General features: G+C 49.2%; 1 protein-coding gene across 1 annotated transcript; it reads left to right on the top strand.

The window, feature by feature from the left end:
• Nucleotides 1-1,746: 1,746 nt before the first annotated feature.
• Nucleotides 1,747-7,352, top strand: LOC125943598 (uncharacterized). Its single transcript, XM_049663066.1, has 4 exons — nucleotides 1,747-1,855; nucleotides 2,701-2,903; nucleotides 7,116-7,199; nucleotides 7,307-7,352. The coding sequence occupies exons 1-4, from the start codon at nucleotides 1,784-1,786 to the stop codon at nucleotides 7,350-7,352; spliced, it is 405 nt and encodes a 134-aa protein (XP_049519023.1). The 5' UTR covers nucleotides 1,747-1,783.
• Nucleotides 7,353-12,857: the final 5,505 nt, after the last annotated feature.

Raw genomic sequence — 12,857 nt, 5'->3', positions numbered from 1 at the left:
CTTTACAGCCACCCTACACCTACCCACTGTCATTGATCATACCATTGCTCACTCAGTACACCACGTCTTGGCGCTCTTTGACCATAGCTGGCCCTTGCGCCAGAAAACAACATATATCATCAACTCCGATTGGGAACATCCTTGTTCTGTAACCATTAATGATTTGAAGTGTGCAACGCTTTTCTATAATCGACCCTCTGTAAGACGACCTTTCTCACTGCGTGTAAGAGAACTCAGCGAAGAGATGGATGTCCCACTTCTAGAACATAGCCTAATGCCTCCAGCTAAGATGTCACCGCCCTGGGAGTGGCACGTGATAGAGTGTGATCTATCCTTTGTAGAGGTCACAAAGCACGCACCCGAGCTCGAAATTGCAATGCATTTCCGCGAACTTCAATCGAAGTACTCGTGCTCGGAATTCTACACCGACGCGGGGGTGCAGGGGTGCAATGCACGTTTTCGCCATCAAGCAGTGTGTTCATTAGTTATGATTTTTAAAGATTTTGATATTGTTGTATAAGCGAGAACGCGCTTTCACTATTGTAGCAATGACATGGAACGCGCTTTCCCTAGGCGACATCAGACAGCTCATGAAAACAGTGAGAAGTTATAATTATCGGTGCGGCGAACAGCTGTGTACCAGGCAGCCAAAGGAGCTTTAGTAAAGCCAACATTTTCAGCCATATGAAATGCGTTTTAATGCTTTTTTCCACCAATGAGAAGTAAACAATGCTATCTGCACAGGTCAGCGAAGAGCCAAGAGCTGCCGAGAGCCGGCCCAGCGGTAGTGTGTCCGTTGGTGAACAACCGGGTACGAGTGGGATTCAAGGTAAAATAATTTGTTAAGAGAATTTAGTATAATTAACTAGCGTGACAATGGTTGTACAAGTTTGTACTTGATGCTGAGCGCTAATTTTGATGTCCTTATGTCGCAATGTCTTTTGGTTCTTCCTAGCACGCCTGCAGCAGCAGCCCGTGAAGCGACCCGCGCCTTCGGAAGGCAAAGATGGCAGTAGTAGGAAACGTGAGTGAAACCTCTATGTGTGCATAATTTATGGCACACTTAATTGGTGCGTGCAGCCTGCATTACAATAACATCACAATTTAAAAGTCACCATGCTGATGACACTTGTGTACAATATGTGCAGCTCAGTACTGATGAGACAGGAATGCCAATGTTGCCAATTTATACCACAGGAAATTGTATTTGTGATTAGTAGAAATAGTAGAAATTTACTGAAATAATTTTAAAATTATGCGTTTAACCATGCCACCCGAGATGTGCTCCGTCCCATGCGGCAGGCAGCGATAGCAGCAGGATTCGAAAGTGAAGGGGTGGGGAGGCGCAGTATGGAAGTGCAGTGTGAGGGTTTCATACACCGTCTTCGTTCTTTTATTTTCGCACAGCTTGGAACATGTCGGATTCTGTCTTAGTTATGGGGCTCCTTTAATGCTTTGTTTAAACATGTACAGTCTGTTTCACACTAAGGGGGAAACTCGGAGCGCCTTGCAAGGTGCTCCGAGTTTTCCTTTACGTGTGAAAGAGACTATGTTCCTTCTTATTTGGACATTGAATGCACATTCCTTCTTAAGAGGTGCTGACACTGCTAGCAGGATTTCTTTAAAATGAGGATGGGCCTCATGGAAAGTAGATACAAGAGCGAAAAAGTAAATGGTTTTGGCTACGCGACACCATTTTTTACTGTACAGTTTGATGACGTCACCGCAAACATTTTTTACAGGCCCACGGCAGGGTGTCCCAAGCAGAAGCAGGTCCCCCAGAATGGATGAGGTGGTGGCAGATCTATCTGCGAGTTACGGTCATTCAGTTGACCTGTATGACCAGAACCTAACTGTAAGAACAATTTCTGATATGTGTTGCCACACTGATCACCTTATGTAGAGAAATAAAAGTGCGAACATTCTTTGCATTTGAACTGCTGATACACATTCCAAAATGCACAGCATTGTGTTATTGCAGTGATTGCTCCACTTAACAGTGGTGTCGAAATTCAGTAACACCTTTGGCAACAATGTAACAATAATGCTTTATTCATTTCATATAACTTTCATATAACGGTTCCACTGTGGATATGACTTTAATGCTCACAGCTACACTGAAAAAAAAAAAACCTTATTTTACCTTTTTATTGCAGAGAGGGCGACTAGGTTGTGTAGCAATGATCACGCGCGAATGTATGCACTGGACCATTGCACTGCAGCCTTGTATATTACATCCAGGGGAAACAAATTATGCACGTAGACCCGTTAGCATCAGTATACATACCACACGGTCGATGAAAGCAACTACAATTTCTCCCTAATTAACCTGCATAACCTAACAAGGAGGAAATGGGCTGTGTCGCGGAATCCCTGGTCTGTACACTTTTGCTCGTGGGTGTACGTCGTGGGAAACCTTGATCTTCGAGCATTGAAAGTAAATGTAATGGCCCTGTTCAAAACAAAAATTGCATTGCGCAAATGTGTGTCCACATTACATGAACGCTTAAACGTTGGGGCAAGCCTTAGTCTAACTACGCATATCTTTGAGCACTTTTTTGTTAAGCTTTGCATGGTATTGCTATTGTGTAGCTGCACATGGGTGCATGTGATGTGTACTTTAGTGAAGAAAACGTTAAAATTTATTCGTGAGGCTTTGTTTCACAAATATTGTAACTCTTTGCACCTTTTACACTAAAGGTTCTGCAGGACCTCGCGACTGGTGTCCGGGCGCTCACCGATGCTATAGCTCAGCAGGCTGCTGACATCGCTCAGGTGGGAGACACCTTGCTCCGCCAAACTCTGGCCCAGGAACGCCTGGCTACTGCTGCAGAGCGACAAGTGCAGCAGAATGACATGATGCTGCAGGAACTCCGCACCTTGACTAGGATGGCCCCAGCATTGTTAGTACTGTTGCATCAGTCGCTTGGAAATGCGGTCAGCAGTCAGAGAAATGCGCCATAAATATGTAAAGCCAAATGGCTTTCTTCGCTTGTACCATTGTCTTTGTACCATTGGCATGTAGTGTGCCAAGCAGTTTTTTGTTCCTAAAGGAAACTTCTTTTCATCTAGTCTTGACAGTGTGTGCAAGCGAAGCTGCATTGTTTTGTTGGCCGAGAACATGTGCCGCACACAGTAATGGGGTCACAAAGGTTTAAACTCGCAATGACGACGTGTAGGGCTTACTGCTGCTGCGGTATCCTACCTCATGTTTTACATCTGACTGTGATAAGACTTCAGTATCTATTGCTGCAGTATCCCACTGCATGCTTCATACTCAACTGTGATGCGACGTGGACATGTATTGCTGCGGTATCCTACCTCATGTTTTACATCTGACTGTGATGAGACTTCAGTATCTATTGCTACAGTATCCCACTGCAGGCGTAATGCTCAACTGTGAAACGACTTCAATATCTCTTGCCGAGGTATCCTACGACATGATGCATACTCGACTGCGATGTGGATTTATAGCTTTACCAACGCTTAATACTAGGGTGGTTCATGTGGGAGTATAATGTATTCAGTCCATGGCCTGTGCTGTGGTTGCAACAGAGCAAATTTATTTGTAATACATCAGTCTTATGCCATTATATGTACAATCATCATCATCATCATCAGCCTATATTTATGTCCACTGCAGGACGAAGGCCTCTCCCTGCGATCTCCAATTACCCCTGTCTTGCGCTAGCGTATTCCAACTTGCGCCTGCGAATTTCCTAACCTCATCATCCCACCTGACTTTCTGCCGTCCTCGACTGCGCTTCCCTTCTCTTGGTATCAATTCTGTAACCCTAATGGTCCACCGGTTATCCATCCTACGTATTACATGGCCTGCCCAGCTCCATTTCTTCCGCTTAATGTCAACTAGAATATCGTCTACCCCCGTTTGTTCTCTGATCCACACCGCTCTCTTCCTGTCTCTTAACGTTACTCCTAAGATTTTTCGTTCCATTGCTCTTTGTGCGGTCCTTAACTTGTTCTCGAGCTTCTTTGTTAACCTCCAAGTTTCTGCCCCGTATGTTAGCACCGGTAGAATGCAATGATTGTACACTTTTCTTTTCAATGACAGTGGTAAGCTCCCAGTCAGGATTTGGCAATGCCTGCCGTATGCACTCCAACCCAATTTTATTCTTCTGTAAATTTCTTTCTCATGATCAGGGTCCCCTGTGAGTAATTGACCTAGATAAACATATTCCTTTACAGATTCTAGAGGCTGACGGGCGATCCTGAATTCTTGTTCTCTTGCCAGGCTATTGAACATTATCTTTGTCTTCTGCATATTCATCTTCAACCCAATTCTTGCACTTTCTCGATGAAGGTCCTCAATCATTTGTTGTAATTCCTCTCCATTGTTGCTCAATAGGACAATGTCATCTGCAAACCGAAGGTTGCTGAGATATTCGCCATCGATCCTCACTCCTAATCCTTCCCAGTCTAAGAGCTTGAATACTTCTTCTAAGCATGCAGTGAATAGCATTGGAGAGATTGTGTCTCCTTGCCTGACCCCTTTCTTGATAGGTATCTTTCTACTTTTCTTGTGGAGAACCAAGGTAGCTGTGGAATCCTTGTAGATATTTGCCAAGATATTCACGTATGCCTCCTCCACTCCTTGATTACGCAATGCCTCTATGACTGCTGATATCTCTACTGAATCGAATGCCTTTTCATAATCTATGAAAGCCATATAGAGAGGTTGATTGTACTCCGCAGATTTCTCGATTACCTGATTGATGGCATGGATATGGTCCATCGTAGAATACCCCTTCCTGAAGCCAGCCTGTTCTCTTGGTTGACTGAAGTCAAGTGTTGTCCTGATTCTATTGGAAATTATCTTGGTGAATATTTTATACAATACTGAAAGCAAGCTAATGGGTCTGTAATTCTTCAATTCTTTAACGTCTCCCTTCTTATGGATAAGTATAATGTTGGCGTTCTTCCAGCTCTCTGGTACACTTGAAGTGGTGAGGCATTGCGTATAAAGGGCCGCAAGCTTTTCAAGCATGATGTCTCCTCCATCTTTGATTAAATCTACTGTTATTCCATCTTCTCCAGGCGCTTTTCCCCTGGTCATATCTTTCAAGGCCCTTCTAACTTCATCGCTAGTTATAGAAGGAGCTTCTGTATCCGGTTCATCACTATTTCGAATGGAAGAAGCTTGGCTGTTTTGGCTACTGTACAGGTCAGTATAGAATTCTTCTGCTGCTTTTACTATGTCATCGAAATTGCTGATGATATTACCATGCTTATCTTTCAGTGCATACATCTTGCCTTGTCCTACGCCTAGTTTTCTTCTTACTGATTTCATGCTGCGTCCATATTTTACGGCTTCCTCAATTTTTCCCACGTTATAATTTCGAATATCCCTTACTTTCTTCTTGTTGATCAGTTTTGACAGTTCAGCGAATTCTATCTGATCTCTTGAGTTGGACACTTTCATGTTTTGCCAATGTATGTACAATAAATACAATGTATGCCAATATGTACAATAAAGAAGCAATAAAGTTTACAGAACAACATTCCATGCTCTTCAATATATTTTCACAATGCTCAATCTCTTTCAGTGTACTTCAGACACATCGAAAGTACAGCAGCGGCCACCACTTACGGTAGCACGGTGGTCAGTGACCACATAACCCAACAAGCCAGTTGGGGACAGTTATGCAAATGAGTTAGGTTCGCAATTCACTGGGAGCACTTGTTGCATATTGCGAGTGGGCAGAGCCTGCCAAACGGGAACCAGTTATTAAAGCGAGGGTTCCTTCAACTTTCCTGCCAGTGCTGCTGGCTGTGTTGCCTTGATTCTGTGGGTAGTAGTGCATGGACCATTCTTAGTTGGTGGAGCGATTTGTCTGGTTAATTCCGATTACGAGACTCTTGCTGCCTATTAAATAGGTGTGGGGTTACCGGCACCTTGCAACCTTCTTAGACAAGCCGCCCCAATCTGCATGAAACAGTACTAATAGGTATGTGATGCCCTTAGATGTCCGGGGACACATACGCGTCTTCATCCAACTGAAAAGATGGGGTAACCCGTGGAACTTCTTTCGTGATTGGCAAACGGTCTTCCAATTATTGATCCCCTTGAACGAGGTATTCCCTGTAAGCGAGTCATAAGCTCGCGTTGATTACGTTCCTGCCCTTCGTAGACACCGCACGTCACTACTGCCAACTGAATGATTTAGTCAGGTCTTCGGAGCGATGTCTGTTGTCAAGATGAGCAAACACTTCATTTGACTTGGAATAGACTGGAAAAACTTTATTTAGGTCCTGCAGGACGCGCTTAGGTCATTTCTGCATTGTCTTGTCGTGACGGTCTCTCGTAGTGATTCCACTGTCGTCATGCCCACGACTTTGAGAAAGTCAGCTATGCACAAACATTCACTGAGTCATCTTGCTACCACTGCCACGTTTGCATCGTCAATGAATCACCGTCGTGCCTTCTCCGCGGTACTGTTGATTTCGTCGTAGTGATTTTACTGTTTGTCACGCCTTCGTCTTTATTCAATCATCGTCACGCAGTCACCTTCATGCCATAAGGGTTGTTCCGTCGTTGTAACACATGGCATGTGCTCGATCGAGTGCGTCAAGTTTATGTTGAGCGAGGCAGTTCCAAGGAAAAATGTCTCCAACTGTGCCATGTAACCTCTATTTGCAAAATGTTGCCTGCATGGATAGTGTTCTTCGCTAACATCAATGCAAGCGGCACCATCTACAAGAGCTAAAGAGATTGTCGAAGCACTTTGAATTTCGCAGACTTTCCATTATTCTCCAGTGGCACATGTTGTGAATGAATGTTTGCCAAAAGGCTAACACAAAGCCTAGAAAACTCGGGGGAATATTATTGCTAATTGGCACACACCCCGTTGGAGACGTGAACAATATGTGCATTCATGTTTGCCGGCGCATCCGTCTTCGCACGCTCTGCAAATATGCAATGTGAAGATTGCGAGGCAACCTGAACATGTTAATTATTGCAGAGTGAGCCTGCTTGGCGCTCTCGAACAAAGCGCGTGGAGGCGGCACCACTTGTGCCAAGGGCAGCGATGGGGCCTGTGGTGGCTGCACTTGTCTTGTTGCTGCATCACTCGTACAGCTTGTGTCGTCATCTTCAGGATCATCTGGCAGCGGATCCCCTGCCTGGAGACAGAGGTTGTGAAGCGCAGCACACGCCGCCACAATGGTGGCTGCTTTGCGGGGTGAGTAGTGCAGCGTACGGTACCTCTGCAGGCACCTAAAACGGCTTTTTAGGATGCCTATGCATCTTTCAGCCGCATTCCTGACGACGGCGTGTGCTTCATTGTAGCGCCCATCTGCTGTCAGCCGTGTCGGGTGTCCGGGCACAGGAGTGAGAAGCCAGGGCTCCAGAGGGTACCCCGAATCTCCTGCATTTACAAAAAATGTTTTGAGATGTCAATGATTTGAGATGTCAATGTTTTGAGATGTCAATGTTTTGAGACGGTCTCTTCAGCGTTCACCTTCTGTTGCCCATTGCTTAAGGATGATAACACATATAAACAGAGTGCTTTATCGAACGCTGCTTGCACGGATATGTGCATTTCAAAGTAAATGCCGAAATACACTAGTGATCAGATATGCTAGCCTGTGTGGAATTCCTACGCATTCATAAAGATACGCTAAAGCATGTATCCATCATTTTCACATTAACGTGCACAAGCCGCATCACATGCCACTTCACTATGTAGTTACTGATACCACACAGGCTACACACTGCTACCACGGAAGCTACACAGCTACTCGTCAGGAATTGACGTCCGTACACGACCATAAACGCATTATTTAGATAGCATTGACCGTACTATCAGCAACATTTGAACCGCAAACAAGTTCGGGTATGCTACATTTCTAGCTGTGCGACAGGGGGTTATTTTCCCCGCGCCTTTTTCAAGCCTAAGAAACATCGTTCGTCTCGCACCATCCATGGGGACTCGACACCACGCAACTAATTTCACGTCACAGGTGCTCTTTGTATACTTTAAATGGGCCCGCTAACGATTCAGACCAAGGACTGTGTTTGAAATTGTTTACTTACCACCATGCAATTCAAAGCGTAAAATCCCTTGCGGCTCCAGTACGCCTCGGTTTCCGCGGGGCTCATTTTTCGCGGCCGGACGATGGCAATTAGTGTTCCGTCACACAGCCGACGACCCCAGGGAGCTTGCCACGTTCAAGGAAGCGTTGCTTGACCGCCACCTTTTCTGTGTCCGTCGGAAACTTCACCCATCCCTTTGCTTTGCCGACCGTTGCAATGGCTTCAGCAACGGAGAAAATTGTGCGGCTAACTGAGGGCTGGGACAGGGCGACAGTTTCCTCGTTGGCCACGGATTGCTGGAAACTTCCAGTCGCAAAAAAACGCAACGCACAGAGCACTTTTGTCACAGTGTCAATGCCACTAGCGCGTTGCAGCCCCAACACACACTCAAGTTCCTCGCACAGGCGGAGCACTGTCTCTTTCGAGAGTCGGAATTGTCGCCTGAATTCCTCGTCCGTCATCTCAAAGGCCTCTTGTTGGTGTCGACGTCGTCGCTGTCTCTCACACAGGCTCGCTAAAAGCGCGAGAACAGGCTCCACACACACCGGACACGCTGCCATTTTGCTCTGAGTGCCGCGATCTCGCCCGTGCACACGGCACGCACAGGCTCTGCACACGGCACAGCGCGCTTCGGATCAGACCGAAGCAGCGCGCGCGGCTTCGCTTCGTAGCAGACGACAAATTCAGTTTCCGCGTGATTGACATGTGCGTGACGTCATCAAAAAATGCGTTCACGCCCTGAGGCGATGGCGTCACCCAGGCGGCGACCAATCGCTGCACGCAAACCGAAGCCTTCGAAAACCGAAGCGTTACAGAATACGGCCCCAGGTTGAACGGCGCCATGTGCGTCGTTTCTTGCACGGCCGTGTTGTATGCGAAGGTCAAGTACGGAAGGATGGCATCCCACGTCTTGTGTTCGACGTCGACGTACATTGCCAGCATGTCGGCGATGGTCTTATTTAGGCGCTCGGTGAGGCCATTCGTCTGCGGGTGGTAGGCGGTGCTGCGGCGATGGCTTGTCTGGCTGTACCGCAGGATGGCTTGAGTTAGTTCTGCCGTAAAGGCCGTGCCTCTGTCAGTGATGAGGACTTCTGGGGCACCGTGACGCAGGAGCATGTTCTCAACGAAGAATCGGGCTACCTCGGCGGCACTGCCTTTGGGCAAGGCTTTTGTTTCGGCGTAGCGGGTGAGGTAGTCCGTAGCGACGACGATCCATTTATTCCCGGACGTCGACGTCGGAAAAGGCCCCAGTAAGTCCATCCCGCTATGCTGGAACGGTCGGCGAAGTGGCTCGATTGGCTGTAGAAGTCCGGCTGGCCTTGTCGGCGGTGTTTTGCGTCGCTGGCAGTCTCGGCATGTCCTTACGTAATGGGCGACGTCGGCAGAGGCGAGGCCAGTAGTATTTTTCTTGTATCATCGTGAGAGTGCGGGTAAAACCGAGATGTCCAGCCGTTGCCTCGTCATGGAGAGCTTGCAGAACCTCTGGACGCAATGCTGAGGGTACCACGAGGAGGTAGTTGGCTCGGAGAGGCGAGAAGTTCTTCTTTAGGAGAATGTCGTTTTGCTAGAAGAACGACGCCAATCCTCGCCTGAGCACCTTCGGCACAATGACGGTCTTGCCTTCCAGGTAGTCTACAAGGCTCCTTAGTTCCGGGTCGGCTCGCTGTTGTTCGGCGAATTCGTCGGCACTGATGGGTCCCAAGAAAGTGTCGTCATCCTGGTCGTCTTGTGGCGGCGGTTCGACGGGGGCTCGAGACAAACAATCGGCGTCAGCGTGCTTTCGCCCGGATTTGTAAACGACGGTGATGTCGAATGCTTGAAGTCTCAGGCTCCATCGTGCGAGGGGACCTGAAGGATCCTTCAAGTTAGCTAGCTAACACAAGGCGTGGTGGTCGCTCACAACTTTAAAGGGCCTGCCATAGAGGTAGGGGTAGAGCCATAGAGGTAGGGCCTGCCATAGAGGTAGAGCTCATATGATGGCGAGGCACTCCTTTTCTGTTGTGGAATAATTTGCTTCCGCCTTCGATAGCGACCGGCTAGCGTAACTTACAACCCTTTCTAGTCCGTCAGTCCTCTGCACAAGCACGGCGCCGAGTCCTACGCTGCTTGCGTTGGTGTGGACTTCGGTAACGGCATTTTCGTCGAAATGCGCAAGTATTGGCGACGATTGCAGGCGTCGCTTCAGTTCTTCAAATGCTTCGACTTGCGGCGTCTCCCACTTGAACTCGACGTCGGCCTTCGTGAGATACGTCAGTGGCTCAGCGATCCGTGAAAAATTCTTGACGAAGCGCCTCTAATAGGCGCACAGTCCAAGAAATCTAAGCACTGCCTTCTTGTCGGCGGGCGGAGGAAAGTTGGAGATGGCTCTAGTTTTCTGAGGATCGGGGCGCACTCCAGACTTGCTGATGATGTGGCCCAAGAACAAGAGCTCCTCATATGCGAAGCGGCACTTTTCTGGCTTTAACGTGAGACCGGAGGTTTTGATTACTTGAAGACCTATTTCAAGGCGCCGCAGGTGTTCTTCGAAGCTTGAGGCAAACACAACGACGTCGTCCAAATAGACCGAGGCAAGTCTGCCACTTCAAGCCTGCCAGTACTGTATCCATGACGCGTTGGAAAGTCGCAGGTGCCGAGCAAAGACCAAACGGCATGACCTTGAACTCGAACAGTCCGTCTGGTGTTATAAACGCAGTCTTCTCCCGGTCCCTCTCGTCGACTTCGATTTGCCAGTAGCCGGTTTTGAGGTCCATCGACGAAAAATACTTTGCGTTGTAGAGTCGATCCAAGGCGTCGTCAATCCGTGGGAGGGGGTGTACGTCTTTCTTCGTGATCTTGTTGAGGCGACGATAATCGACGCAGAAACGTACGGTTCCATCCTTCTTCACTAACACCACGTGGGACGCCCACGGACTCTTGGACGGCTGGATGATGTCGTCGCGTAGCATTTCGTCGACTTGCCTTATGGCCTCGCGTTCGCGCGCCGAAACTCGGTACGGGCTCTGACGGAGTGGCCGGACATTTTCGTCGGTTATGATGCGGTGCTTGGCGACAGGGGTTTGTCGAACTTTCGACGACGACGAGAAGCAGTCCTTGTATTGCAGGAGTAGAGCTTTTAGATGTTCTTTCTTATGCCTGGGAAGGTTCTGGTTGACGTCGAAAGTTGGTTCAGATACTGTAGTCGTCGTTGCAGGTGCACTGGAATCCGTGAAGGCGAAAGCACTGCTGGCTTGCACTATTTCTTCGATGTAGGCGACCGTGGTGTCTTTGTTAATGAATGTGCTTGTATTCGGGGCTGAAGTTCGCGAGCATCACCCTTGCTTTCCCTGCACGTAGCTCAGCTATGCCTCTAGCGACGCAAATTTCACGGTCGAGCAGTAAGTGATGATCGCCCTCGATGACGCCCTCCATGTCTGCAGGCACTTCGGTACCGACGGAAATCATTACGCTGGAGCGAGGCGGAACGGTGACTTGTTCATCAAGCACATTCAAGGCATGGTAACTTATGCTTGTATCCGGTGGTATCGCGTTGTGTGTTGAAAGCGTTATGGACTTGGACCTTAAGTCGATGACTGCACCGTGTTGATTTAGAAAGTCCATGCCTAGGATGACATCCCTGGAGCAGTGCTTCAGGATTACGAAGTTCGCCGGGTAAGTGCGGTTGTTTACCGTGACTCGCGCTGTGCATATTCCACTCGGCGTTATTAGGTGGCCTTGCGCTGTCCGGATATCGGGTCCTTGCCAGGATGTTTTCACCTTCTTCAACTTGGCGGCGAACGCGCCACTGAAGACGGAATAGTCCGCGCCAGTGTCGACGAGAGCGGTGACGTTATGACCATCGATGAGCACGTCTAGATCCGTAGACCGGCGTCTGGCGTTGCGGTTAATTCGTGGCGTCGGATCACGGCTGCGTCGGCTTGCTCTGCTGCTGCTACGTCGCGTCGGAAGGTCTTCTTTCTGCGGCGAAGTGCTGTCAAGGCTGTTGCTAGGCGGCATGCTGATGTCTCGTCGTGATGATTCGCGAATCGTCGTCGTCGGCGGCGGAGGATCTTCGGCAGTGAGTCATACAGCAACCGCACCTCCATCGGTTGCTGCCTTTAGTTTCCCGGGTAAGGGCTCGGAGATCGGCCCCGGTTGGGACCGGTGTACTGACGGCGATGCGGCGAGATGTAGCGGACCGGTGACGGCGAGCGTGAGGGTCGTCGTGGTTGCCACTGGGCTCCGGCGAGGTAGTCGGCGATGTCACGTGGTCGCTCGCCAAGCTGTGGACGCGGCGCGTTGACGGCGAACCCTCGTAGGCCCATCTCGCGGTATGGGCATCGGTGGTAGACATGGCCGGATTCCCTGCAGTGATAGCAGAGCGGGCGGTGGTCGGGGGCGCGCCAAATGTCTTGTCTTCCTTTGGTAGCTGCGCTGTGCGACGGGCGGGCGTGCTGGCGGCGGCGGCGGTGGACGACGGAACTGCGGCGTTACGGGGCCCTGGCGCGAGCGTGGAGGGGGGCCTTCACGACGGGCGACGGCGGCGTAGGTCATCGCTTCCGGCTGGGGTTGCGGTGATTCGGGAAGTCCTAGCGATTGCTGGATTTCCTCCCGCATGATATCGGCGATGGAAGCAACTTGAGGCTGCGACGACGGTAGCAACTTCTGCAGCTCTTCGCGTACTATCGCCCTGATGGTGTCTCGTAGGTCGTGGGAGAGTCCTTGGACTTCGACGTACTGTGGCGTCCCACGGCGATTGTATTGCCGGTTGCGCATGTCCAGTGCTTTCTCGATCGTCGTAGCCTCCGAGAGAAAGTCTTGACTGTCG

Source organism: Dermacentor silvarum, chromosome 2 (genome assembly GCF_013339745.2).
Source record: "Dermacentor silvarum isolate Dsil-2018 chromosome 2, BIME_Dsil_1.4, whole genome shotgun sequence".
NCBI classification, from domain to species: domain Eukaryota; kingdom Metazoa; phylum Arthropoda; class Arachnida; order Ixodida; family Ixodidae; genus Dermacentor; species Dermacentor silvarum.
This window is presented reverse-complemented; position numbering and strand designations above follow the sequence as displayed.

What these genes read in the sequence shown, in the direction of transcription:
- LOC125943598 (XM_049663066.1), top strand. Translation starts at nt 1,784, where the DNA reads ATGGATGAGGTGGTGGCAGATCTATCTGCGAGTTACGGTCATTCAGTT. An exon ending in TGTATGACCAGAACCTAACT is followed by an intron (nt 1,856 to 2,700) that starts GTAAGAACAATT and finishes TTTACACTAAAG; the next exon opens with GTTCTGCAGGACCTCGCGAC. An exon ending in AATGGTGGCTGCTTTGCGGG is followed by an intron (nt 7,200 to 7,306) that starts GTGAGTAGTGCA and finishes GCTTCATTGTAG; the next exon opens with CGCCCATCTGCTGTCAGCCG.